This window comes from Cavia porcellus, unplaced genomic scaffold (assembly GCF_034190915.1).
Source record: "Cavia porcellus strain 051 isolate PalLab524CR breed Dunkin Hartley unplaced genomic scaffold, mCavPor4.1 scaffold_18, whole genome shotgun sequence".
Classification (NCBI taxonomy): Eukaryota; Metazoa; Chordata; class Mammalia; order Rodentia; family Caviidae; genus Cavia; species Cavia porcellus.
In genome coordinates, this window is record NW_026947501.1 from 23,816,449 (window position 1) to 23,843,994 (window position 27,546).

The following is a 27,546-nucleotide window of genomic DNA, read 5'->3' on the forward strand; positions in this document are numbered from 1 at the left end:
GGTGCCGAAGGCTCCTGACTGTGAGAGCATAAGTACGAGGGACAACCATAAAAGAAGTCACCAGATAGTCCCAGGTGCACCTTCCGACTGAGCATGGGTAAGGTAAAGAGTCGCCCTCCATACCCACAGGTTCCACATCCAGTCATGGTTGGAAAGTTTTTGAGAAAAACGAAACTGCATCTGTACTAAACAAGTACAGACTTTTGTACTAGGTACTATGATCTGAGAAGTAGTATATGGGGAAAAGATAAAGTATATGGGAGGACATGTATAGGATACACTAAAATACTGTATACCATTTTACATCAGGGGTGGAGTACTGAGGATTTTCGTGCCTACAAGACACCAACAAACCCATTCCCCAAGATACTGAGGCACAGCTATACTACGGCTGCGGAGAAGAAAGCATTTCATGGAGACTAAGAATTTTCATTCATGAACAAATGGGAAGAATATGTGGGATACCATTTCTAAATGATGGACTGGGCTTTTTCACTAACAAAATCAAAGTCTCCTTTAGTTACAGGCCACAGAGTGAAGATTCAGGGAATTGGCCTTCAACATCAGCTGAGAGCCAGGCGTGATGGTGCACACCTGTAATTCCAGCATTCAAAGCTAGCTAGTGAGACCTTGTCTCAAGAAACCAGAGGCTCCCAACCTGACCAGGAGGGTCTAAAAGTTAAAAGTAAACAGAAATTCCCAGCAATAAAACACAAAAAATAAATTCAAAACCAAGTACTGATGATGCCTCCACAGTGACCACACAAAATCTTCTCCAGATTCAAAGGAGAACAGAAATTTCATTATTTATATATATAAAATACACAGCCAGGGGTATGGCTCAGTGGCACAGAGCCTGCGTGGCAAGCAGGAGGTCATGAGTTCGATTCTTGGTACCAAAAAAGAAAAAAAATGCTACTAGGTATATACTAACATAAAATATCTAGCTTTCAGGGAAATATATACATAAAATAATATACATCATGTTTAATGTAAATATAACAGTAAGAAAAAAATTTTTCTTTTAATAAGAAATGACAGTCTACAAACAAACCACCCTGAACACATCTGATCTCATCTTGAAGCTAAGCAGGTCAGGCCCAGCTAGTACTTGGGACAGGGAGTAATGACAACGAAAATGACTTAGCTTTGTAATTTAGCCAAAAGACAGACTACCCAAATTGCTCCTGGCCTCCTCCAGCACCAGCCAACGTCCCTTGCACCACCAGCCCTCTGGCTCCATACTTTCCTACACCTCAGTACTTCAGGGCAAGAGGTCAGACTTCTCCAAGCTCTCCTGAGCCAATTCTGAACCATTATTCCTCCACCCTCATGTAGAAATTAAATTCCCCACCTTTGAGTTCACGCCACCTGGCTACTCTGGCTTTCATCCTGCCTTGCTTTGTACCTCAACCCTCCCACTCACACCCCAACACTCACTGAAGCCTTTGGCATCCTTGTTATCATCCTGGGTGGTTTCAAAACCTACAAACACGTTTTGTTCCTACACAGCAGTCCTTGAATTCCTACATCTAATGGGTCTGTCCTTTCCACCACCAGCATCTACAGCTACACCTTGCGTTTGTCAACATCAAACATTTCACTTTCTGATGCAGCCTCCATGCCTGGAGTCTCCTGTGCCTTCATTCTGCGTCGGTTTTTTTCTTCATATGCACCTAACCCTGCATGCTCTGACTGCCATTTTCCCCCAGGGAGTCAATACTGTCACTCCTTCGGTGCCTTTTTCCCCCTCCTGGCTCAGTGACTGACCATCCAGATGCGAACAGCTAGGCATGCCTGGCCTCCCATCACACCTACCCAACAACCTTGGATTAATGCTCAGTCTAACTCCCACGCTCCTAACTCCAGCCCTCTGAGTTCTACGGAGAACACAGCCTTGCAGAATTGTATTACTATCAACTCATGATCTTTATGATGGCCTGATTTTTTGCTTGTCTGTGGCTGGCTCTGTCTCTCATTCACCTGAACAACTAACCCAGGCCCTCAGGTGTCTCCTCGGCCTCTCACTCTCCCCACTTACCTCCTTAGTCCCGAAAACCAAGGGCACTGGCCATGACTGCCTTCAAAGTGTCATCTTCCCAGATTCGCCCCCAACCGTCTCACTACAAATGATTACACACCCATTCAGATTTCCTTATCTACTTCTGTTCTGGAGGATGAAATTTCCTCCCCCACTCAAAGTTCAACCTTGACCCCATATTCACCCATTTACTTTACATCACAGCGTATTCTGTGATGGCCATGGCTGTAAGCTGTAAACAAAACAGACAAGCTCATGAAGCTTTCACTCTAAAGACAGGAGACAATAAACAAAGAGGTAAATTATACAGTACAGTAGAAGCAAGGAAGAGTAGGGGGCACTGGGGAAAGAGGGGCTGCACTTTTTAATCGGAAGGGTTAGGTAGGACTTTCTAAGGTGACATTTAAGCAAAACAGGTCAGGGAGAGCAAATGTTGAAGCTAACTAGAGCGAGCACATTCCCCAGGTGGAGGAAACAGCAAGTATAAAAGCCCTGAGGGTAGGCATGAACCTGTCTTGCTCTAAGGATCTCCAAGGAAGTTACTACGAATAGAGGGCAATGACCAAAGACGAGAACAGTGAAAAAAGAGCAGAGAGGTAACCACAGGCAATTCTTGGCCAAGGCAGGATACGCAGCTTTTCCTTGAGCGAGACAGGCAGTCACTGAATGGTTCTAAATGGATGAGTAACAGGAAATGATCTGTAATTTAAAGGACTGCTCTGGCTCCTGGCTTAAAAACAGACTGAGGAAAACAGACTCCACAAGAGGTGGAGAAACAGCTGCCATAATCCAGGGCATTGATTAAGCTGGCCCAGGGACACAGCACAGGAAGCAGTCGGAAGTGGCTGGATTCTGAATGTACAGCAAACAGGATTTTCTGATACACAAGATGAGAGGCAAGAGACTACTGGCCTAAGATGAAAGAGGGACCCATCCAGAGATTCAGAAAAAGGTCTGTGGCTAGAGTCTGGAAGAACAGAAATGCAATTTAAAAAGATGACCCATCGGAACTCCCCTCACTCCTGTTTTTATCAGGAGCAGCCTCCTCTTCCTGCTTTCCTCTCCCCCTTCTCCAGGCCTTCCTATCTGGCCACTGATGAGCTGAAACACCTCCCGATCTCAGCTACCATGTGACATCTCCCTTCCTTTCGTTATTCAAACTTACTAAAGAAATAGTCTAACCGCGGTGCTCCCGTTCATCCACTCAGGGTGTCTGTTATTCCACTGCTGTCAGTCTTCTTCTGGAGCTGCGCTTGTGGAAGCCAGCGCTGTACTCCTGCTGATCCAGAGACCATTTTCCTGTCTTTGTCCTACCTGACCTTTTTGGGACATCTCACTCTCTCCTTTACTCCCTACTTTTACTCCAGGGCTCCATGACTTCAAGACCCTGCACTGACTCCCCTCATACCTCTCTGGATTCTATTTCTCTGCCTCCTGCAGGGGTTTTTCTTGCTAAGCTATCTTTAAATGTTGCTCAACTTCAATTCCATACTCAGACCATTGCTCTTTTGATCTTTTCTTTTCTTTTTTTGAGACAGGGTTTCACTATGCAGTTCAAACTGGCCTTGAAATCGCTTTGTAGCCCAGGCTGACCTCAAACTCACAGTGATCCTCCTGTCTCAGCCTCCCCAGTGCCGGGGTTACAGGTATATGCACCACCATGCCCAGCACTCTTTTGATTCTTGATTAGTTATTTTCAAGCAATCACTAAATGGATAGCTTTAAACAAACCACTTCAAGACACTTTTACTTCCTTAGGTACTCTTTCCTAAAAATGATTTGCCCAAGTTCCACCAGAATCCCTTAATTCACTTTAACAACATAAAAATTTAAAAAGGCACATTCCTCACCAAACACTGCAGCGTGCCCACCACAGTATGAAAATCGCTTGTGCTCTGTATACAAACTCACAGTTCTTCCTGATTTTTGTTTCTGTTAATAATGAAACATGGTGTTAGGAACATGACCTTATGGCCCACCTGGGATATTAGGAATTTGGGTACACAGTAGAGTAGGGGGGTAAGAGCAAAGACAATCTGAGAGACCTCAAAAATGACAAGCAAAACTCCTCGCAGAAATCTACCCGAGACTTCATCCATACTCTGGAATCTTGAGAAACAGAATGTAACAATTTTGTACTAATAAATATTTTTTTAAAAATTTTTAAAAGAATCCTGAGAAATAAACTGTGTTGATTTGGGTTGTAAGGTTTTAGGGTGATTTGTTATATATCAATAAATAATTTTTTAAAAATCCAAAATGCATTACATGCTGATCATAATTCACAACAACTTAATACTTTTCCTCATTAACCCTTTTTCCACTTCCCCTCTGCCTACACGACACAGTTCAGTGTCCGTCCTTCTCACTTCCCAGGCCCTCAGACCGAAACCTGCACACCGCTCACTTCCCAGCATACCTCCCCTTCACTATGAACCCCATCAAACGTCAGCCCTGGCTTCCTTCGCATTCCTCAGGCACATGCCTCCCTGTTGCTGTAGCACCCCACCACTCGGGCCCTCATGGCCTGCACAGCACACGGCAACTGCCTCCTAAGTGCTCAGCCTCTAGCCTGGGCTCCAGAGCTCACCCTCCTCTAACCTACTGCTTCTCTAACCATGCCACTCCCTCAGCAAAACTCGGGAGCTCCCAAGACACTCCGAGACAAACTCCAGACTCACACAGTCTGTGAGCTAGGCCCTAGCTCTCTCCTCGGCCTTTCCAACTGTGCCTGCTGACAAAGAACATTAAGGAAAAGACTGACAAAGTCGACGATCTATAAATCCACTGAAATCCCAGAACAAACAAAATGACAAAATAAAAGAACTATAAAGGTTTAATGTCTTAAATATGCAAAGAACTTCTGGATATCATTAAGAGATGAAGGTTTTAACAGGAATATGAATAAAGAAATGTAAAAAATGAAAGAGAAGGGTGCAGTGCAAACAGAAGGGAAGAGAAGCAGAGAGGGAGCCAGGAGGGTGTCTACACAAAGAAGCAAGACAGAACTGTAGCTTGTGTGAAAACTTAACGTACACATATCTTTTGATCTAGCCATTTCACATCTAGAAATTTATTCAAAGGAAGTCATATAGCAAAATATTCCCTGTGGTTATTTTATAACAGCTATTCAATAATCTAAATGTCTAATAATGGGAGATTGGTAAACAAATTGCAGTACATCCAAATAATGAGCTAAACCTGATGATGCAGAACTTTACTACAAGAGATAGGCTATTCAGCTACACGAGAAAGCAAATTATAAGACAGACTATATTCTTATTTTCCCAGAAATACATCAATCGGTACACATCGATATAATACCAACGCGAATCTAAGGAACTATGAGTAATAGTTTCTGGTTTTATATTTTCATCATCCTATTTTCATTATGCATTAATTGATATACAAAAAAAATGAAACTCTAGACTGTCTCCTTCCACATTAATCAAATACCACATATGGAACAAGTATTCAATTCCCCTGTTTCAAGTTTCCAGGTCCAAACATGGGGTACCCTTTACGAGTCTCCAGCTGGGTCCCTTTTGAGACATAAATACATTCAGCACTGAACAATGAATTATAACCCTGGAAACTTCTCTGTTGTTTCAACAAAGGGAAACGGAGTAACTGAAACAACATTGTAACAGTGCCTAGATCCCAGCTCACACTGGCTGAGTGAGGAGCAGAGAATCACAGATGGACGGCAGGAGGGAAGGAACGGGAACCAGAGGGAAATGGAAATAGGGGCTGGTCTCCAAGCACCAGGACTCCATCTTTTGGCCAAATAGTTATGAACACAATTAATAATAAATATCTGGTGGTAATGCATTTTCTCTTGAATCCAACCTTTTTAACACATAAGAAAAAAACCTGGTTTCCACATCAACAAGAGATATAAAACCCTGCACATCGGCCCAGGTTACTTAAACAAACAAGGTGCTCAGATTCTCAGACCTCTCAGTAAGTCTGTTATTACACACAGTTTGAACAAGTGTAGTCCTCCAGGGTCTAATTCCACAGCACATTAAAAGTAAATTAGAGAAGAGCTGTTCTTTCTGCAAGGCATGTGAATAGCAGGAGGAACCAACAGTTGACAAAGTCTTAAGAAAAGAACCAGAAAACATTGTAAAAGCACAAACATGAAATTCAAAAGAACAGTCATTCACTCAGCAGCAAACTATGTCACTCATATGAAGCACACACCTCAATAAATCTACAACAAACCAGTAGCACAATGTAGAAGACAAATGCAGGAACTGTAAGTTGTTGGAGTTGGAAACTAACTTTGATATCTTCTAGTCCTCATTTCACACACAAGGAACCTGGTGGATATTGAAGCCATCCCTAGACAGCTTCAGACCAGGGATGCTGTGTGCAGTTACATGACACTGCCTCTGGCACACACAGTACTCTAGAAGATGAAAAATGTGTGATGTGTTTCAGAAAAAGTCTTGTCCAAATAATGAAGCTTTAAAAACTGGTAAGCTCTGACGGTCCAGGAAAACCTGAAGTCATCTCCAATGGGCTCTTCACATAACCAGGCCATTCTTTCGCTTCATCTTCCTTTCTCCATTCTTAAAATCCAGCTGCCTCACACAGCACTCAAAAGAAAACAGGCAGCTGAGTGTGTTGGCACATTCTGAGGTAAAAAGATGACAAATTTGAGTCCCCATCCAAATCCTCAGTACTATAAAAAAAACAAAAGAAACACAGAAAGGGGGAAAGGAGGTGGGAAGGGAAGAAAAAAAGAGTCCCTGTAATCCCAGCTATTTGGGAAGCTGAGGCAGGAGGACTGCTTGAGCCCAGGAATTCAAGGACTGATGGATGGACAGCCAGAGGGAAGGAAATTAGTTGACTCCCTTCACCTTCCAAGTATCACCGGGTTTTCTTCCTCTATACTGAGTCTTTCTCCTTTTCTTTCTAGGTCAGGGAATAAGTGCCTTTTCTCCTATCCCCGGCCAGCTCCTCCACATGCGTTTCTGACCTTACCCACGGCCTGTGATCCCCTGTGACCTGTGTGGCCTGTGATCCATGACCTGTGATGGTCCCATTCCGTCAACAATCCCCTCGATACCATATTTCTAACATCTTCCTCTCTACTGTAATGAGTATTTGTTACCACTTTGAATACTTGTTCCACTGGCTCCTAAGTTTCTCATGTGAAATAGCTGGATCAAAAGATATGAATATTTTAACTTCACACACAATTACAATCCAGCCTCCAGAAAGGTTAAATTTACATAAATTTCTACCTTGTTTACTAAGTTGTACATCTTTCTTTCCTCTCTCTCCCTTTTTCTTTTCTTAATACTCAAACTTCATTACAAAAATAATTATTAATAAAAATTACTAATAAATTTTTTAAAAATTCCAACCTGCCTCAGCAACTACCTCTACCATTTTACTGCCACTCGGACCTGATCCCACTCTGTGCTCCACCTACGCTGCTCTAGCGAAGCTCATCTTTGCAAACATGATCTCCAGTGAATGTTCATCCATCCTTATCTGGAACTCTGCGATATGTTACCACCCCAAAGTTCATTTTTTCTTCCTCTAATCTCACTAACCTGCATCACCTCACTAGTCTCGTCCTCTGCCTCCCCGAGCCCGCTCACTCCTCCCCTGGCTCTCACTGAGCTCTGCTCAGGTGTCAGGTGCCACCTCGGCACTGAGACGCGGCAGTCGTACAGACGAGGTCCTGACTCGGGGAGGGCTAATTCCAATGGAGGAGAGCAACAGTAATAAGCAAGAAAATCTCCTGATATGTGTCTGTGGTGAAGTAAACAGGACTGGTTCTTCACACTGGGTGGTCAGGGAAGGTCTCTCTGAGGTGAGAGTGATGTAATACCTGAAAGACAGGCAGTCAGCTATGACAAGATCAGGAGCAGAACACCCTAGGCAAAGGGCCCAGTCAAGGATGACCTAGAGAAGAAACATTATGTACCTAAAAAGAGAGAGAATCACTATGACTAAGACACACACTGGCAAGGGAAGAGAAGATACTTGTGTCAGATTTACAGGTCTCAGAGTGGTGCAGGTTGTCCCCCAAGGGCATCCCCGTTCCTTTTCCCCCAAGATCCCTACACACACACACACACACCGGTGCTCCTAAGGGTCTGCCCACAGCCCACCTCTGCTCCTCCTCCTTACATCCTCCTTGTGAGGTCTTGTGCCATCAACGTTTCCCTCAGATCATGTGGCTGTATGATAATTCCTCCTCTAGATTTTCTCTAAAACATGGGCCAGCGCTACCCAGGGGCCTGAACTACATACATGCATCGGAGTTACCTCTGTTGGCGCCTCACACCAAAACATCCAATAAAAGTCACTTCTTCCCTCAAACACTATCCTTTCTCATTTTATAAATATGGTATCTACCCAGTCACAAGTTCAAACTCCATCCTAGCTTTCTCTTTTCTCCAATGTGTAATGATTAACACAGATTTTGTTTCTAAGTTTAAGGGAAAGACACAGAAAAAGGGAAGTAGAATGAAAAGAAATGGAATCATTCATCTCCACTAATGAAAGCTCACACGCTGCCGGGCAAAGGCTAACAGTCTACCAAAAGAATCTTGTCTTAACCCGGCTACATATGTCTAACACTTCAATCTAATCAATCCTAACCGTCTTCCTCTTAAACAATCTCAAACAAAACTTTAGAACTTAAAAACTATGTCTGAGTTAAAAGAAATTCTTGAGATCACTCAATGATCTCCTTATTTACATAAAGAGAAAAAGTTCATACGGGGAAGTGATGTACCCAAGGTTACTGAGAATGAGACCAGATGATCTACTACTTCCCTGAACGCTATGAGTTAAGCCTGTCCTGCTTCTAGGAATTAACCCTCGAAGCAGGACATGAGTGTAGCTTTGGATATCATTCTACCACGTTACCTTAAAAGTCATTCTATAAAGCCAGGGGTGGTAGATTAACTAACGGGAACCTTGTAACACCCAGCTGGACTAAATCGGCATGGAGCTGGCTGTGGAGGGCCTACCTTAGGAGTGTTGCCCCAGCATACAAGGAGAACTGGAGGGAAAGATTAGGGCGTGCTGTTGACACTCCTAGATAAGCTTGTCACAATGGCTTTCCTAATATGAACTCCGCTATTCTCATCTTTGGAGGACACCGGGTCCTCACTGTTGCTGAGCATGCAGGTCTTCTGCGGGGAGTGCTGGTCCTTACCTTGATTACTGCTTCCTTGCTCCAGGGCAGATCCCTCAGCCTGGTGGCACAGATCCTTCCTCACGCTGGTGCAGACTTTCTAGCTTTCACCACCAACTTTTGGGCCTTCCCAGTGCAGATTCTTGATACTGACTTGCATGAGACATTGTTGTGGGCTCTAGACTTCCAGCTGGACTCCTGGAAGACACTGCCATGGGCTCTAGGTCTTCAGCTGGGCTCATGCAGGACACTGCCATGGGATCCAGACCCTCAGCTGTACTCTAGGTCTCTGGTGCATGCACAGATCTCCTGCACTTTTCGGCATTTGAGTCCTTGGATGACTATTATAAAATAATTTATAAATTATGTGTCCTGTATTAAATCCATTCCCTTGTAAACCCAGACTACAACATCAGATGTGGTGGTGACTGCATGTAATCCTGGCCTGTTGGTTTTAGCTACACAGACCTGAATTTCAAGCAGGATTGGAAGTTCAAAGCCAGCCTAGGCAATTTAGCAAGACCTTGTTTCAAAATAAATAAAAAGGGGCAGGGACATAGCTCAGGACTCCCTGGGTTCAATATCTAGTACCAAGAGAAAAAAAAAATCATACTATAATAGCTAATGAGTAGACAATGCAATAATTATCCTGTTATATTTATTCTGAGCTATAATTTTTTTGTGTGTGTGTGTTTTTCCTTTTTATTGGTACCGGGATCGAACTCACGACTGCCTGCTTGCAAGGCAGGCGCTTATGCCGTTGAGCTAAATCCCCAGCCCCCTGAGCTATAATTTTAAAAGAGAAATATTCTTATCTTCTGAAAAGAATTCCCTCTCCAAAGATTAACTTTTTCTCAACTGAATTCTCATCATTGGTTAGGCAACCACCTACAGCTGACTTTTTGGTAAGGTCGGGAAGCTCACAGGGTAAACCCCCAGGAAGAATTTGCTGAGTGGCTCCCCCTTTTCACTTCTCTCTGAGACTAGCGAGAAGAAGAAGTAAATGCCCACCAGAGCGCCAGAGCTCCAGTAGCCAATTTTAGGCACCACTGCTCTAGCCCCATGTCGTAACTGAGCCGCCCGCTGGTAGATGTTAAAGTGTCATGCCCTTTCCACACCTCAACCCCCTACATTACAGTGCGCCTTCGGAAGGCCCGTGGACCCCACCCTCTCGAGGACCTCTCTTCCTGGACAGACCGAAGGCTTATTTACACATTTTCAAATTACTGTTTCCTTCCTACTTGTCCCATCTCTGTGCTCTCTACTAGAAACATACACTGAGAATTACTGTCCTAATTTACTGGGGGCCAATCCCCACCATAAACTTGAAAATGAATGTATGCCTCGCTTAAAGATAATTTTCAGTAATATGTGTATATCTGCTACTAGACCTACTCTCCATCCCTACAGTGTAGCATTTAAATAGTTTTAAATCCTTCATATAGGAAAGATACTTGCCCCTTAAATTTCTGTTTTTGAGATTGATAGTATCAGGTACCCATAACTTAATCCAATCAATAAAGAAATTCATATGACTCTTTTGGAAGATGTTCTACTTTGCTTTGAATTTATTATTTCTCAACTTTACTAAAACTCTAGAAGATTCAATAGCTCTAGTCACTGTAATAACCTATGTGAAGTTCCCAAGCATAGATCTCTTATGTTACTACAGTAGGAACACAGAAGGTCTATTTATCTAGAATCTGTCTGGTCTCCCTTGCATGTGCAGAAAGTGTGAACTAGTACTGATTTACTGTAAAATTCCTTCAGCTGATTTATTCTCTAATAGCTATACTAGCATTGTTCAAATTTAAAGAGTCCTAAATTGGATACAAACAAACCCGTGGCTTATACCTTGCCCCTAAAGAACTAGATAACCCTGAAATGTAGATACAAATGAATAAATAGCAAATTACGACTTGGAGATTATGTGCCCAAAACAATCAACACAAGGGGCAAGAATGACAAGCATCCAGAGGTAGCTATTTTGAGAACCACTGAACCAGGAAGGTGGGAGGGGAAAGGGAGGTTAGCCCAGGTGCAGGCATCGCTGTAAGGCATCAGAAAACTCTTAATATGGTGCAAGGAAGATGAGGAGGGCACAGACCTGGATGAAAATGCCCACCCAACTTACTAATAGTAACTTGATAGGTTAGGAAAACTCTCCTAATACACAGAGGGCTTTCAAGAAAAGGTAAGGGGACCCAGAATATTTCTCTCTCCTTTCCCTGTTTCTCATCCAGGAATTTGTAGATACTCTGATAAACTTTAGCTCCTTTAGGCTATGTATACAACAAAACAAATACTCCTAGACAAAAGCAAAATTCACTCGCCTAACTATTAAGAATTACCATTCACAGACTGCTAGCCCACTGTATGGCAGGCACTATGCCAAGTGCTTTAGACATCACTTCCTCTAATCTTTACTGCAACTCGTATTTTTGCATTTTATAAATCTGCACTTTAGAAATTAGAACACTGGATCTTAGTAAAGTGCTCAATGTCACAGGGCCAGATCCAGATTTCAAGCCAAGGGCTGACTATCCCCAAAGCCCATGCTTTTTTAACCACCACCTGAAAGTTTTCTAAGAGAATACCGTATTCCCTGTACTCCTGGTAGACAGGGAGAAGATGACACTGGACACCAGGTTTTCCCCAGGTCATTACTGGTTACACCTTCTAGACAAACCAAGATTTTCTATAGCTAAAACACTTGGTGGAATTATTTCTTCCAATGCAAATTCCTGCAATGTGCTCTACCAAGACTTCGAGAATTCTTAAAAGAGTAGAGGACAGAGGCCTAACCCTAAACAAGCTCAACAAACATGCAAGATAAACAGGACTTCCTGAAATGACCAGATTCACTGACCAGAAAAACATTAAGTCAAGGTATAAGCCTGAGATCTACCACCTCTGCAAATGCGGTTCGGGTCCCAATTTTCCTGACAGGGCCCAGCTGACAATGCCTGAGTCCCATTTCTTTTTTGCGTCCCCACCGGTAAATAAAGACACAATTTTGTTCTTAAGTTCATGCTCAATACCGAAAGGTCAACAATCTTTCCTTCATCCAAAAGGTCCCAGTACAATAGCTGTAAACGTCCCTGAAAACAAGCACCAAACAAATTACATGGCATTAGACTGCTCCCTCCAGAATTCACGTTCTGGATGAAAGGCATCATTATTTAAGATCATTATAATTACAAATGATAATCTGGCACCAATGCTATGCTTAGCCGTCTATTATAATAATATAGGGATGCCGTAAGTTCTTTCGTCCAATAATCTCTCAGCTCGTCAGAAATCATAAATAACAAAGTGGCCTTAAGAAGCTATAGCAATCATATTTCATTTAGCTCTGTTCACCTAAAATCATGGCTATAATTTATTTCCTTTCTTATGCTTATAGGTTTTTGAAAATAAAGTTAACTCAGAAAAGGTAAATAAATAAATAAATAAATAAATAACAAAGTGGCACTACCATCTGTTGATGCCAAGGCTAACTCAAAGCTCAAGGGAAAAACTGACCAACGTAAGCTGCTTCAACCACAGCAGACCAATAAAACCACAAGTTTTTACTCTCTCAACTCTTCAATTCTGGAACTTGTCCTCTAGCGAGGTGGAAATTTTATTCACAAGGGATACCTTTTTGCAGCAATTCTCCCTGACTCAAGAGAAGAAATGAAATTGCTTAAAGAATACATAATAAATAACAATATTGAAGATAGTAAACATAATAAAAATAATAAAGGTTGCACAAAACGCTATGTCAGGATTACTTTATGTACTATCATTTATTATTCCCAAGTAATTCAAATTCAAGGATAAAAAGCCTTTTTTGGTTTGGGTCCAAACGCAGAGCATCGGATTTATTCATGCAGGTGATTTTGTTCCCCTGAAAAGAGCAACAATGCCACAATATTATTTTGCCTTTACTAAGAGAAGATAAGAATACATACAAACATACTGAAGCAGGTATGTTCCCTAAAACAAATGATTTGCTCCCAAGTGACATTTAGCAGTATCTGGAGACATTTTGCATTTTCACAATAGAGTAAATGTCTACAATTCTGTCTTTTAGGAAATAGAAGCCTACTCCTGTAAATGGTAAACATTCTGTAATATGCACGACAGCCCCCCCAGGAGAAAGGGGAAATGAGATGCCTCAGAATCACCTTATATCCCGTGCAACTTTAGGCACATCATTTTACTTTCTAAATTCATTCTTAGAATCAATAAATCAACAATCATTCTCATTACTGTATTACGGTTAAACATCTTTATATAATTTCTACATAAAATGGCTACTTTAATAAACCAAAGAAGATAGAATGGCAAGTCCTGGTAGACCTTGGCTGATGGCAGTTGTTAGTTAATACTGTATCACCTGGGGTTGGGGATTTAGCTCAGCAGCATAAGCGCCTACCTTGCAAGCAGGCAGTCGTGAGTTCAATCTCCGGTACCGATGAAAAAGACAAAAAAAAATACTGTATCACTTACCAAATACTGATTTTGAGCTTCAAAAAAAATTCTCTCCCTACTCCTATATCTGAATGGATTTTAATACTTATCCTCCCCCCAGATTATGTGGTGAAGTCTGCACACCAACGTGATCTTACACAGTGGGGCCTTTGACAGATCATTAGGAGTGGAGGGTGGAGTAATCATGAATGAGATTAACGCTGTTGTAAGAGATGACCAGAAAGTTGCTTTTCTCCCTTCTCCCCATGAGAACACATTGAGAAGTGGACAGTCTAGGGGCTGGGGATTTAGCTCAGTGGCATAAGGACCTGCCTTGCAAGCAGGCAGTCGTGAGTTCGATCCCTGGTACCGATAAAAACTAAAAAGAGAAGTGGACAGTCTGCAACCCAGAAGAGGGTCTTCACCAGACCCCAACCATGCTGGACTGAACTGAACCTGACCTTGGACTTCCCAATCTCCACAACATGGAAAATAAGTTTTTCATTGTTTATAAGCTACCTACTTTACAGCTATTTTGTTATTGCAGTCTGAATGGATTGAGCCTATGAACAATCCCAAAATGTAGAAGCATTAAAAAGTAAACAACAAAACAAAAAAACCAACCTGGCAGGGAGATTCAGTTGTGAAGGATTATTAAAGGCCAACAGTGCTGAAAGAGGGCTCACGAGGGTAGTTCAGTGACACAATGGTTGCTATGATGTGTGAGGACCTGGGCCGCAGGACCCCAGTGCCACCCCATCTCAAAAAAAATTTTTTTTTCTTGAACAAATACACTTGCACAAGGAAGAACTCTAATTTTCAGGAGGAATCTGTGTCTACAGCGAGGGCCTGGGAGCTCATGCTATTTCACTACTACTTTCAGAAAGTCAGTTAATCCACGGCAGCCACTGTTTCCTCGTCTGCATAGTAACAACAATAGGAGCATGTAGGTGTACTATTATTATGTGCAAGAGCCAGCAAGGCTCAGTGAACATCTTGTATGCGCTCAGCTGTATCTGAGATGCTACGACAAACAGAGAAATAGTGTGAGACTCAGCTTCTGTTTTCCTAGCTGACATGATACGACCAACACCCAAGAAACAAGTGAACCTCAAAAACAGTCTCTACCACAATGGTAGGGTGTACGGTACTCTGAATTCTGGAAACATCAAGAGGAAAGAGATCAGTGAAGGTTTAAATGCCATGAAGATTTGTTAAAACAGTCTTTTCTCTGGAACCCTCCTTTGAAGAAATTTGCTTTAGGGCACGTATCTAGTTCAACATGTTTCCCTAGCTCTAGAGTTCTCATGGTAAAGGAAAAGTAAGTACTTTCATCTCTTTTGAAAAAGAGAAAGTGAGTAAGAATCACTGCCTAGACCAAAGCTCCCAAATGGGTATCTAAGACACTCCACCTGGATAAAGAAAGAAAATGTAAGACCCTCTTCTATTTTTATCTTATAAAAAAAGGCTTTCAGAACAAAAAGATAATCCACAGAATGGGAAAAAGTGTTTGCAAATCATAAGGGATTAGTATGCAGAATTTGCAGAGAACTCCTATAACTCAACAATAAACAGCTTGATTTACAAAATGGACCAAGGACTTAAATAGACATGTTTTCAAAAGATACACAAATGGCTAATATATGTATAAAACACATCACAAATTATTAACGAAATATAAACCAAAACTATGAGATACTCTTCAAACCTATTAGGATTCTATTATCACAAAACCAAAAATAACAAGTGTCAAATAAGGAGGGAGAAAACTAGAATCAACCCTTGTACACTGTCAGCGGGCATGTAAAATCGGGACAACCTCTACAAAAAACAATACAGCCGTTCCTTGAAAAATTTAAACTAGAATTACCAAGTGATCCAGCAATTCTACTTCTGAATATATACCTCAAAAAACAAAACATAGTCTTAAAGAAATACTTGTATATCCACACTCAGTATATTCACATTATGTAAAAGGTACATATAACCCGTGTCCAGTAGAAAATTAATGCATATGCAAAACATTATACGCATATTATATATAATACATATTATATATTATTTACATATATATATATAATTATTGAGCCTTAAAAAGGAAAACATTTCTAACATGTACAACGTGGATGAATCTTGAGGATATTATGCTAAGTGAAATACACCAATCACAAAAAGACATTTCATGATACTCTTTAACATGAAATACTTAAAACTGTCAAAATCCTAGAGTCAGAAAGTGGAATGATGATTGCCAGATGGAGAAGGGAGAGTTACTGCTTAATAGGTACAGAATTTCAGTTTTGCAAAGGAATTATGGAAACAGATAGTGGTGATGGTTGACCATTATGAATGAATTTAATGACATTGTGAATGTACACTTAAAAGTGGTTAGAATGGTAAATTTTACTATGTATATTTTATCACAATAAGAAAATGGGAGAAAATAAGATTTTTTTTTAATATATGATCTAACATCAGCGCTCCCATTTAGTCCACAGTGTCTCACAGTAGAAGGATGCTGGCAACAGTCTTTCAACCCCCTGAAGAAATACGGAAGCTCATTGGACTTGCTTAAGGGGATTTACTAATTACACTGCTTTAAATACATTAACCCTCATAAAACAAACACAGGGTTTTAGAAGATTCCTAGGAGAAACCTTGGATTAAAGATAATGCAAGCATAAATGAACAAGAGACTGGCAAAGCTGTTATTTCCACTCCTGGTATACTCTTCACCCAGCACGTTACAATGAAGACACAACTACAAACTATTAAGAGAAGTCTGCCAAAAACTTGTTGAGATAATTTAGAATGTGAATTTGTACTGGGAAAGGCGATGTACACCTGTAATCCCAGCACTCTGAGAGGCTGAGGCAGAAGGATCAAGTCTGATTCCAACCTGAGCAACTACATGACTTAGTGAGGCCTTGTCTCAAAATAAAGAATAAAAAGGGCTGGAGATATACCTCAGTGCAAAAGCCCTGGATTCAATCCTTAGTACTGAAGAAAAAAAAAAAGATTTTGCATCCACTGTCATTCATTCATAATCAGCTTCTTCCTAAATATACAGTGTTCCTTCAAGTATTAGTGATAACAAGATGTAAAAATAACTTATAAACAAACCTATATAATAAAAAATGGCTTTTTCCCCCCTGAGGCAGGGTGTGGCTATATGGTGCAGGCTGGCCTCGACCTCATGGCAATTCTCCTGCCTCAGCCTCCCACTGTGAGAATTATAGGCATGTACCACCATGCCCAGAAAGATGACATATTTTTAATTGAGTGTTATCCCATAAAGTTTTGAGACTAATGCCCTAAGTTTGTATTCATAGAACTCTTTGTGGTTACCAAATAGTCTTAGCTGTCTGCCCCAAAATTCTTTGCTCCAGGAACACATGGCTATTAAACAACTGGAATATGGCTGTACATCTGAAGAATTAAATTTTTATATTTTGAATTTTTGTTTTGTTTTGTTTTTGGTACTGAGAATTGAACTCACGACCTCATGCTTGCCAGGCAAGTGCTTACACCACTGAGTTAAACCCCCAGACCATTATATTTTAATTTTAGGTAATTTAAATTTAAATAGCCATATGTGGCATGTAGCTACTTTATTAGTGAACACAGTCCTGGGGGCTCTCTCAAAACATGCAGATCCCACAAACAGTGTACTTTCAAGTTTATAGAATGTTCTCCTGCCCTTCTCTATTAGAAATAAGTTCTCATTTTTTAAGACATGCCTCAAATGAAACCTTTGTTTAGCATTTCCTGGTGGCTCCCCACTCCACAAAATTAACTGCTCCCCAGATCTGTTGCCCTCCTCTCTCTCTCTTTCTCTCTCTCTCTCTCTCTCTCTCTCTCTGTTTCAGCACTTACAGCTATTTTCTCCCATGTCTGAATCGCATGACTGTGAGTTCCTCAAGGCAGAGCCATGACCTGCCTCTGCGTGATGCGTGGCCCATGATGAGCAACTTTTTCCTGGGTAAAAAAGTAAACGAATTGACAAACCTTCACCCCTAGTTCCAATGCACTACTGTTCCTAAACTGTACCTACAAAAATGCAAACTACATGGAGTCTGCAACCACAGACTAGATGCTACTTCAAAAATACCATTTCCATTACTATAATTTCTTTATCTCTGTCACATACAAATGTCACAGTTATCTCAAAGTAGGCTTAGGAGGCACCTCTCATACTAAGAGCATGTAGTGAAAATTGGTACTAGTCCCCTTTCTGAAGGGTCACCTTTCAAATTCTGCAAGTTAAAATGATGGCTCTGATGCAGTGATCTTTTCTGGATGCCTTATGGATATTTACCAAGTCTTTCTTGTGTACTCTACATGCCATTTCAGCCATCAAGATACAAGTTATGCCCACACACACAGTCTCCCCCGCAAAACCCAGGTGCCGTCTCTTCATCATTTCTCATTAAATGAGTTTCACTTTGTTAGAAAGATGAAAGAAAAGGTTTTGACCACCGCAATCGCTTATTTTGGACTTCACTTCTGAATTCTGGATTTGGCTATATTTAGCAAAGCTATAAGCGTCATCAAGCCTGAAGTCAGAAAGAAGACACCATTCACAAACCACCCCCTGAAAATCTGCAGTTGCCTCTGAAAGACCAGACTTCCCAGCAGGAGAGGCATCTGAAGTGGGAGGATCCAATCGGTATCTGCGTCAAGAGAAGCCCTCAGGTGTTTGTAACTAGTCTCTCCGCCTGGTACTCAAGGGGCTCCATAAACTTCTTCCTTCCTTTTCTCACCAACAGACGTTCTGCTGCGGTCAAATATCCTGTGTGCCCTGTCCATTCCTTTCTGTAACGCTGCTAATCTCACCCCACAGCGTGCGTGCTGCCTGCTTCTGCATCAAGTGGCTTCTTGCCTGTTATGACCTTTGTGGGACACCCCTTACCCAGACACTGGCTGCTCCTTTCCCCACGAACAGCACAGCACTGAGGTACAGCAGGACAGCAGTCCGCACTCTGAGCTATTTGATCATTCATCTGAAGGCCTAAGGCCACCGAGGAGAGGGAGCAGCAATCACATGGGGACGCACACACAGGAGCAAGTACAAAGCAACTCCATTCCGTCACTCCCTGTCCTTTCCCTAATTCTGGAGGGCTAATGCGTATTACCCAAAACAGTAACATTAGACTACCCAGTTTTCCTGAAACACATCATTGTGTTTCACCAATCCACACCTTTGTACACGCCATTTCCTCTGGCTGGAAGAGCTTGGGTAATTCTCAGCTGAAACCTCTGCTGGATAATTTCCATTCCTGCCCACACCTCTACTCACTATGGACCCAAACACCCGGACCTTCCTCTTTTATTACCTCCTAACATCTTCTAACAGTTGCTGTATGCCAAGGAACATGGTAAGTGCTGGACACTTATCTAAGGGTTCTTTCTCATCCATCGGTCCTTGAGTCCATGTCCCTTTCAGCTTCATCTCTCTGGAAACTAACACAGTGCCACACAAAAGAAGTGTTAATAAATGTTCAGTAAACAAATATGTACATGCATCATACTGATAGCAAGATGTTTGAACTATAAGTCCCACTACCTTGAACTCTAGGTAGGAGAAATTACTGAAGTTTTCTGATTTGGAGTCTCAGTTCTGGACCTTTAGCACAGATAAGAAAACTGTTCTGAGGAGCCAGCCGGTCAACCTTACACAAACTTGATATGGCTCTGGACTATTGTCTTGGACAAAGCAGGTATTGAACATGTATATATATATATATATATATATATATATATATATTGCTTAAAGCTTAGATAAAAGTCTTTATACAGCTAAAGAAGCATGACAATACCATTGCTTCTAGTTGCCTTTTAAATGTTGCTTCAATTTTCCCCATTGAGCTCTTTTGGAAGCTTTAACCAAATCTTCCTTTGACATCACACACCTATTAACTCAGACATGAGTTGGTACTTCATAATGGCATCTTCACCAAGCAAGCTGCAAAGTATCCTTCCCAGCACCAAGTCCAGAAATAGCCTTGTCCCTCTAACTGAAGACTCGGTGCCTTCTTTTCCCCAATAAACTAACTTCCCTGGGCCAGCTAGCAAATCAGAATACCAATGCAGATGCTGCTCATAGAAATCTATTTCTTAGAGTTCCTGTAATTCATCATTATGAAGCACAGATCCATAACATTAGGGAAAAAAATCATCAGGATACAGTAGTAATCAGGTTGATGTTTGGAAGCCCATACACCACTCTCCCTAAACTGCCCAGCCACTGCCCTAAGGATCTAATATACAAGTCAGTACCATTACACAATGCTGGTTGAGACTAATGCATAGGTCAGAACTTGGGAACTTGAAGAAGAGGGACCATGGAAGAAGCCTGGCTACCCAAAACACTGTTGACCATTTAAGGAGCTGGTTATGTATCTGCATCTGCCTCAGCCCCCTCACAATGGGGGAAAGGGATTATTTCTGATTTCTATAGTCAAACTACTCTTCATATTACACTCACTCAATTTATGTATGTTATGTATGCATAGATTTTTCTGGTAAATAAGGGATACCATTTATGGAGCACCTGAAAAATGTTACATCTTTATTTTGCCTTATTTAATTTTAAGACTGCCCTACAGAGTAGCAGTTCTCAAACCTTAGTTTACATCAGAATCTCCTCCAGAACTTGGTAGAGCTCCACATTCACATCTATAGAGGCCTTACGGTCTACACCACTAACGAGGTTGCTGATGATAAAATGCTGTGGACCTAGGGTCCCTCTTAAGAACACTGTCAGAGGGAAACAGAGATTCGAGACATTTGGAACATGTACCCTAGTGTCACAGCTGGCAAAGAACAGATCCGGAACCTGAACCTAAATCTGTCTGTGTCTATAGTGAGTGCTGATGACCACACTACAGTATGCGGAATGTTGCCTTGTTTTCCCAAACTCAGGAGCAGCTCCTTGAAGACAGATCATTTTTTATACCTCTCTTATCCCCTTCCAGAACTTATAAGTATCTTTGGGCCCCATAGGTGCTACACAAATACTCTGTATATTCATCTTTACATATTTCCATACCTCAGAGCCCACAAAATCAAACTTATATATACTCAAAGAACAGAAAATAGGCAGCATCGTCAGACCTGACTTTACATGACACTCTTGCTGCTCAACCTACCCCCATGTAACCACTACTTGGCTAACTCCTACTCACTCCTCAGTCTTTCCCTCTTGTAGATAACAATTCTCTGCTTCCTAAAGCTGGGGGCCCAAAAACTAAATAAAAAAAATAAAATAAAATTCACACTAGGCTTATCTCCAAGATGGTACTAATTACTCTGTTACAAGTGACCCATTTCTAACCCTTAAAGCAACTTGTAAACTCTAGCATCTAGTTTAACATCATATGCCCAAAGCCTAACACAGTGCCTGGCACATAATACGCACTCCATAACTATTTGTTAAATGAATAAATAAATGAAGAAATGCAGAGGTGCAAGTTTTACTTGAGTTCCACTTGGAAATAACATAATGCATGATGTACAGTTCTCAGGGATGAATTCCAGGGGAGAGGAGGGCACCCTAAATAACAAACACCAATTTTGCCTTTTCTCTTCTCCATCACTCCTCTCAGACTCAGAGAACAGGTACCAGTGAGGGTATCACTATTCCTGGTGAGACACCACCCTAGTTGAACAAAATGCTTCAGGGCTATAAGATCAGCAAGGCCAGGAGAGGGGAGGAAAGAGCTCTGTGCCCTCTCATTCCTCCTGATCTGTCTCTCTCACACACATACTACTTCATTTCTGCACCCCACTGCAGTCAGGAGCATTGGCACAGGGATGAAAGAGACAGACCACACTCAAGGGTAGAGATCTGGCAGCGGGCACAGAAGCATCTCCCATCCTGCACCAAAGCCCACACAGAAAAATCCAGAGGGATAGTGACTCAGGCCCCAAAGTCCAGCCAGAGTAGTACTGAGAATGAAAAAGTGCAATAATTTCACAAGGACAGTCATTGTCAGTTTTTTTAAAAAATAATGTTTTTCAAGTACTGGCTTCCAACCTATTCCCCCAAAAAACTACGCCCTGTTGAATCCTGTGCTTACACAGGCTGAGAACCAAACAACCTCTTCCTCTTCCCAACCCACCCACCAGCATACAACACTCACCATGACAGGCATTTCCTAGGCCCAGGTATGGACCTTTGCTTCAATCTTAGCTTCAAAAGACTCCTTTCAAAAAGGACCTCTTCACTTTCCTCGCTTTCCTAGCTAATAGAACGTTCCTTACCATCATGTTACAGTGATAGAGGCTTCCCCCTTCCCCAACCCCTCACAATCTATAATACAACCTACAGCAGGTTGGCCCCATCCAATTAGTTTGAATTGCTTCACGCCAAGGAAATTGCTGTCTTTATTAAAAATAAAAGCACACTAAGCAAGCAATGAGCTGTGAAAAGTATGAGTCTGGCATAATTATGAAGGTCGAGGTTAAGGTTACCAAAAGAAACATACGAAGATTTCCCAAAAGCCTGGGAGATAAAGATATATTTCTACATACATAGAGATATACAAATGAACACACACAGAGGGCACTTACACATTAGATCTTCAATAAAGTAAAAATAAAAATCAGGACCACTCTCAAGTCATTCTTAATAAAAACTAAAACAAGCGGAAGAGGAGCCTATGAGACTGAATTCAAAATAATCACATTCATTTCATATCATTTCTGTTATCTTAGCTATATTCTAGGGATCTGATTACAGTTGGGCTAGGAAACAAACCTAGTCAAACCAAGAACCCTGACTCAGAAAAACCATTCCTGTTCCTTTTCTTCCTTTCAATGTTTGCTTTCGAAGTGGGAAAGTTGGGTAAGAGAAACCCATCTTTCTTCTTAAAGAACCCCCACCCCATCCTTCAGCCCTCACATCAATATTTCAAGTTTTGGAAGATGACAAGCCCACCATTCAGCATTTGATGCAAAGCTTTACACTTTCACACATCCGTTTTCTGTTTGATCCGCATAATTCGGTTAGGTAAAGACGGTGGCTTCTCAATGCTTTTTTTCTAAAATCAAAGGCCACTGAGGTAAACAACTTCAACAACTTCCCCCCACCCTTTTATGCTGTCACTTTCCAATCTCAGTTTTAAATCTCTCAAGGACAATGACTCACAGGGAAAGTGAAGGGGGAAGGGTGGGTCAACTGGTCAAAGCCCATTCATAGATTGAACAACTAGACACGAGTCTTGCCACATCAGCACAAGATTTTAATTTACGGAGCACTGAGTTCCACTGTACCTTCTGCCAACACCTCGTCCACAGTGACCTGCTGTCGCCCGATGCCAAAGACCCTTCCGATGTAGCCACTGCCCAGGCCGGAGGTGCTACCCCCTCCTCCGCTGGAGCCGGAGCCCAGGCCAGAGCCGCCCTGCTCCCTCCGGGAGTCGAAAAACTTCTTCATCTTGCAAATAAGAAGGAGCAACGCAAAATGCCGATGATTTCTAGATATTTTTTTCCTTTTTGAAGAAAACAGATCTAAAGATTTCTTCTCGGATTTCAGCTCGCGGAGGAGCCACCCGAATCCGGCCTTGGGGGTGGGGGCTGAGGGAGGAGGATGCCTATAGGAATATGCGTGTCAATCGCGCGGCGGGTCCCCTCCTCCTCCAGAGAGCGATTCGTGTAAGTTTAAACCTGTGATGACAGAGGCAGAGAGAGGATGAATCAGTAACACACTTAAAAATTCAACTGCTGAGTCCCAAACGGTAGCAAAAGCCATCATTCTGGGGAATCGCTTCATGCATTTTTCCTGGCGAGAAAAACCCTGAGGTTGAAAAACGCGTCCCCGCCCCCAGAACCCCAGATCCCTGCGTCCGGGGCTTAGAGAAAGGAGGGATTCGGGCCGCCCCGGGCAGCGCCGACCCTGCCGGGCACTGCCTCCCCCTCCTCCCCAGTTCCCCAGTCGCCCGCCAGGCAGCATCCCCGCGGCACCCACTTGAGACTGCTCAGCGGCCGGCGCCCAGCTACTAGCCCCGCAACATTGTCACGGCCGCCGAGCCGGCCTGCGACGCGAGAGGAGGCGGCGCTGCAGCCTGAGCCGGGGCCGCGATCGGCGCCCGCCAGCCAGCTGATCCCCCGTGCGCCCGGCGGAGACTGACCCGCCGCCCCTCCCCCGCGCGCGCTCCCGCCCGGCTCCGTCCACCCAACCAGGAAGTGAACCGCCGCCGGAAGTGTCTCTTGGGGCGGTGCGGCCTGACCCCGAGACACCCCCCCCCGCTACTGCCACTCTGCAGCAACAAATGGGAAGGAGGTGGTGGCGAGAAAAGAGTCGGGAAAGGGGGTCTGGGAGAGAAGGGTCTTCACAGAGTCTCGGAATAGAACGTAGCTATCCCCCGGACGCAGGGCATCCTGGGAAAGGTAGTTTAGCGCAGCCCAGTGAATGGACTACAACTCCCACAGTGCTCCTGGAGGAGCGGGCGCGGCGTGAGCTGTGGCCTCCGAGGCCTGGAAAGTGGTTAGTAGGGTGGTACACATTTGGGGATTCGGTTATTAAAACACATCCGGTAAAGAAACTGTCGGGGACTAGGTTTTCCCCCGCTGCATGTTCCATTCTTCTAGAGGCGTCTGATTTCTGGCTTGGCTTGGCACAAGGGACGCTGGGGGTTGTGGTTTCCAAACGCAGCAAGACTGACACCTGAAGGACGCTGCTTAACCGTTTTGCCCCAGATTAGTCCTGCGGGGCTTAGCGACGTCACTTGAGGAGGCGATGGGAACACTGTGCTGACCGCTGGTTCCGGCCGCACCGGGAACGCCAGCCCTAAAAGAAAGGAAACCGTCTCTTCGCCCCAAATCTCGAAGCTGCTTTTTGCTCGCAGGTGATGGAGCCGACGCCGCGGTTGGCTTTGAGCTAGACAAACGCCAGGAGGACAGTGTCTGGTCAGAAAATCTGCAGGCACGATGCGAACCGACAGACCAACTGCGGAAGGCTGTGTGCAGGGCAGACCCCCAGGGGACCAGCAGACAGTCCATTGCCTCGACCCCAAACTTTGGGGCTTATCACCCTACAGTGACCTTTAATTCTTCACCTTCGCTGAGCTTGGGGTAGACCTGAGCCCCTCTACTCCCTTCCACTCGCAGCCCTAGCCAGAGTTTCTGTTCGTATTCACTTGAAGGTTCTTCCCTTGATGTTTATCTTACCCTGCTAGCGTCTGAGTGTGGGGTGCGGGGGTGGACGATGTGATTTGCATCTGTCAAAGGTAGAAGACTGGAACGTGGTTGGTACCCAGAGATCTGATAGGCGAATGCTGAAGGTAGTGGTAAATTCCTGCCCCCTTATCCATAATTTTTCTAATACCTGCATCTAAGTTATTGCTCATGTACCCCGCCCCTTCCGCTCTCTCCTCTCGCTAATACCGCAACAGCCCTCTTGCCTTGTAATTCCTCCCCGAATTTCTAAAGCAGGCATTTGAAGCGATTAGAAAAAGGTGCCCCAGGAAAAATGGCTCTTGTCTTCTCTAATCTTAATATTCAGCAGAGGTGGGCTGGGCTGGTGGTGGCGGTGTAGCTGCTGTTGCGGCTTCTTGTTTCAAGTAGTGCCATTGTAATTAAACTCCCCGTGTAGAGATAGCATCTTTTCTTCCGGAGCGAGTCAGTGTTGACACCTCAGTTCACAAATTCATGCAGCCACCTCCAGGGTGAAATGCAGCACCTACTAAAACCTTCTTGCCTCAAAGGAAGCCCACGGAGGCATGTTCTCTGCACCTTCCTTAAAAGGCTAAATTTTTGTCTAAGGAAGTTTAGAATAGCTCTTAAAATAGATGAAAAACTTCATTTGGGATTGAACTCATTGACCCCCATCTTTCTCAGCTCCTGTTGGTCTTGCCTGACTTTTAAAGAGAAGATCTGTTAGGTCATATATCCATTAGGTCCTCTTGCTTGTGTCAGGATTTTCTTGTTTGTTTTGCTTTGTTGGTGGGGGGGGGGATCCTTTTCTAGGACTAGATCAAGGCCAGATTTGCATGAATTTCAAGTCTCAGGTGAAACAAAATTTCCAGTAGTATTAAAGTACCTAACATGTATTTATGAATATTGTGTACAGAATCTGAGGAAGCAGGTTTTAAAATAAGTTTTAAAAAACAGAAAGCTGGCTTTCCGGCCTTTCGTAAGACTAATAGCAACGAGTCCACAGTGGTTTGTTTTTTGCTTTTGTTTGTTTTTTGTTTCTTTTACATTACATATTAGGTTATTTACTCCACTAAGCAACTTTTTGAAATAGGGTTCTTATACTCATTTTAGAGATGAGAACATGAAACACAGAGATAAGTGATTTGTCCAAAGTCGGGCTGACAGTAACTGACTAGTGCCTTACTACAAAACAATCACTATCAACCACTGTAATCTTGAAACTTCTATACTTCCTTTCTATATAATGTACTCCACTTTGTTTTACTTTTCAAGTTTTCACATATGGTATATTACCACCTCAATCAAGTACATCAAAGCTAGGGAAAAGTCTTACTTACCTCCTTAACCATCAAATACAACAGCTTACATACCAATAAATAAATAATTCAAGTTAACAATGATACAAAAGGGGAATCTGAAATGGGAAGGTTTAAATATTCTATATCAGGTGAACTTTTGAAGTAGGTCTAAGAGAGAATGTGAATAAATTCCCCTTTAAAGAGATTGGAAAAAATCATTGTACAGGTCACTGGTTTAGCTCAGCGGTGTCTTGGCATACATACAGTCATGAGCTCGATCCCTGATACAAAAAAAAAAAAAAAATCATTGTACAGATTTAATGCAATCCTGATCAAAATACTATTAACACACCTTGCAGAACCAAAGACAACATTCCTAAAATTCATCTGGAAGCAGAAGAAACCTAGACTAGCAAAGTCAATCCTGGGCAACAAAGGCAATGCAAGAGGCATCACAATTCTTGAATTATACTACAAAGCCACTGTGATAAAATCAGCATGGAAGTGACAAAAAAAACAGACCTGAGGATCAGTAGAACAGATTAGAAGATGCATACACAACTGAAAACACACTCAGCCACCTTATCTTTCACAAAAGGACCAAACATTCACTGAAAGAAAGCCTCTTTAATAAATGGTACTGGAAAAAACTGGCTTCCCACATGTAGAAGACTAAAATTAGCCCCATGTCTATCACCATGCACTAAACTAAAGTCAAATGGGTTAAAGATCTAAACATTAAACACTAAATGTACTGAAAGAGAAAGGAAGTAAAAATCTTGAAGACATAAAGGTAGGCAGAGACTTCATTAACAAAAACAGCAAGGGAAATACTTCAAAAAATCCACAACTGGGATCTTATTAAAAAGCTTTTGCACATCAAAGGAAATCAACAGAATAAAAACCTACAAAGTAAGAAAAATTTTTAGGGCTGGGAATTTAGCTCAGTGGCATAAGCGCCTGCCTTGCAAGTGCGCAGTTCTGAGTTCGATCCCTGTTACTGATAAAAGAAAAAAATTTTTAGCCAACTGTCCTTAGGCAAAGGACTTATATTTACAGTATATAAAGAACTGAAAAACATCAGACACTTTAAATCCAAAGACCCAATCCAAAAATGGGCATCTGAAGGGCCAGGCATGGCAGTACAAACCTGTAATCCCAGCACTCAGGAAGCTGAGGCAGTCTGGGCTACAAAATGAGCTCAAAGCCAGCCTGAACCGCATAGCAAGACCTTGTCTCAAAAAGCCCTTCCCCCAATGAACACACACGTCTCAGGTGAAGAAACACAAAGAACAAACAAATACATGAAAAATGTTCAACATCATTGGTCATTCGAGAGATGCAAATAAAAATAACACTGAGATTCCATATCACCCAGTAAGAATGGTTGTCTTTAAGAAATCAACCAATCAACCAATAAC

The 27,546-nt window shown here is 42.6% G+C and overlaps 1 protein-coding gene and 1 long non-coding RNA gene across 6 annotated transcripts in view; one reads left to right on the plus strand and one right to left on the minus strand.

The window, feature by feature from the left end:
• The window catches only part of Aak1 (AP2 associated kinase 1), a 166,694-nt gene extending 142,917 nt beyond the window's left edge, over window positions 1-23,777 (minus strand). For all 5 annotated transcript variants that reach the window (XM_063229549.1, XM_063229547.1, XM_063229546.1 and 2 more), the window contains exons 1-2: window positions 23,638-23,777; window positions 22,944-23,336 (exon numbers count right to left, since the gene is read on the minus strand). In XM_063229549.1, the coding sequence (XP_063085619.1) occupies window positions 22,944-23,106 (163 nt within the window). In that variant the 5' untranslated portion in view covers window positions 23,107-23,336; window positions 23,638-23,777. The remainder of the gene's footprint in view (window positions 1-22,943; window positions 23,337-23,637) is intronic.
• A 188-nt stretch (window positions 23,778-23,965) lies between these two features.
• On the plus strand, window positions 23,966-26,216 carry LOC111756548 (uncharacterized). The gene is made up of 2 exons (XR_010040599.1): window positions 23,966-24,156; window positions 24,518-26,216. It is a non-coding gene; the product is annotated as an uncharacterized LOC111756548 (long non-coding RNA).
• The last annotated feature ends 1,330 nt before the right edge of the window (window positions 26,217-27,546 follow it).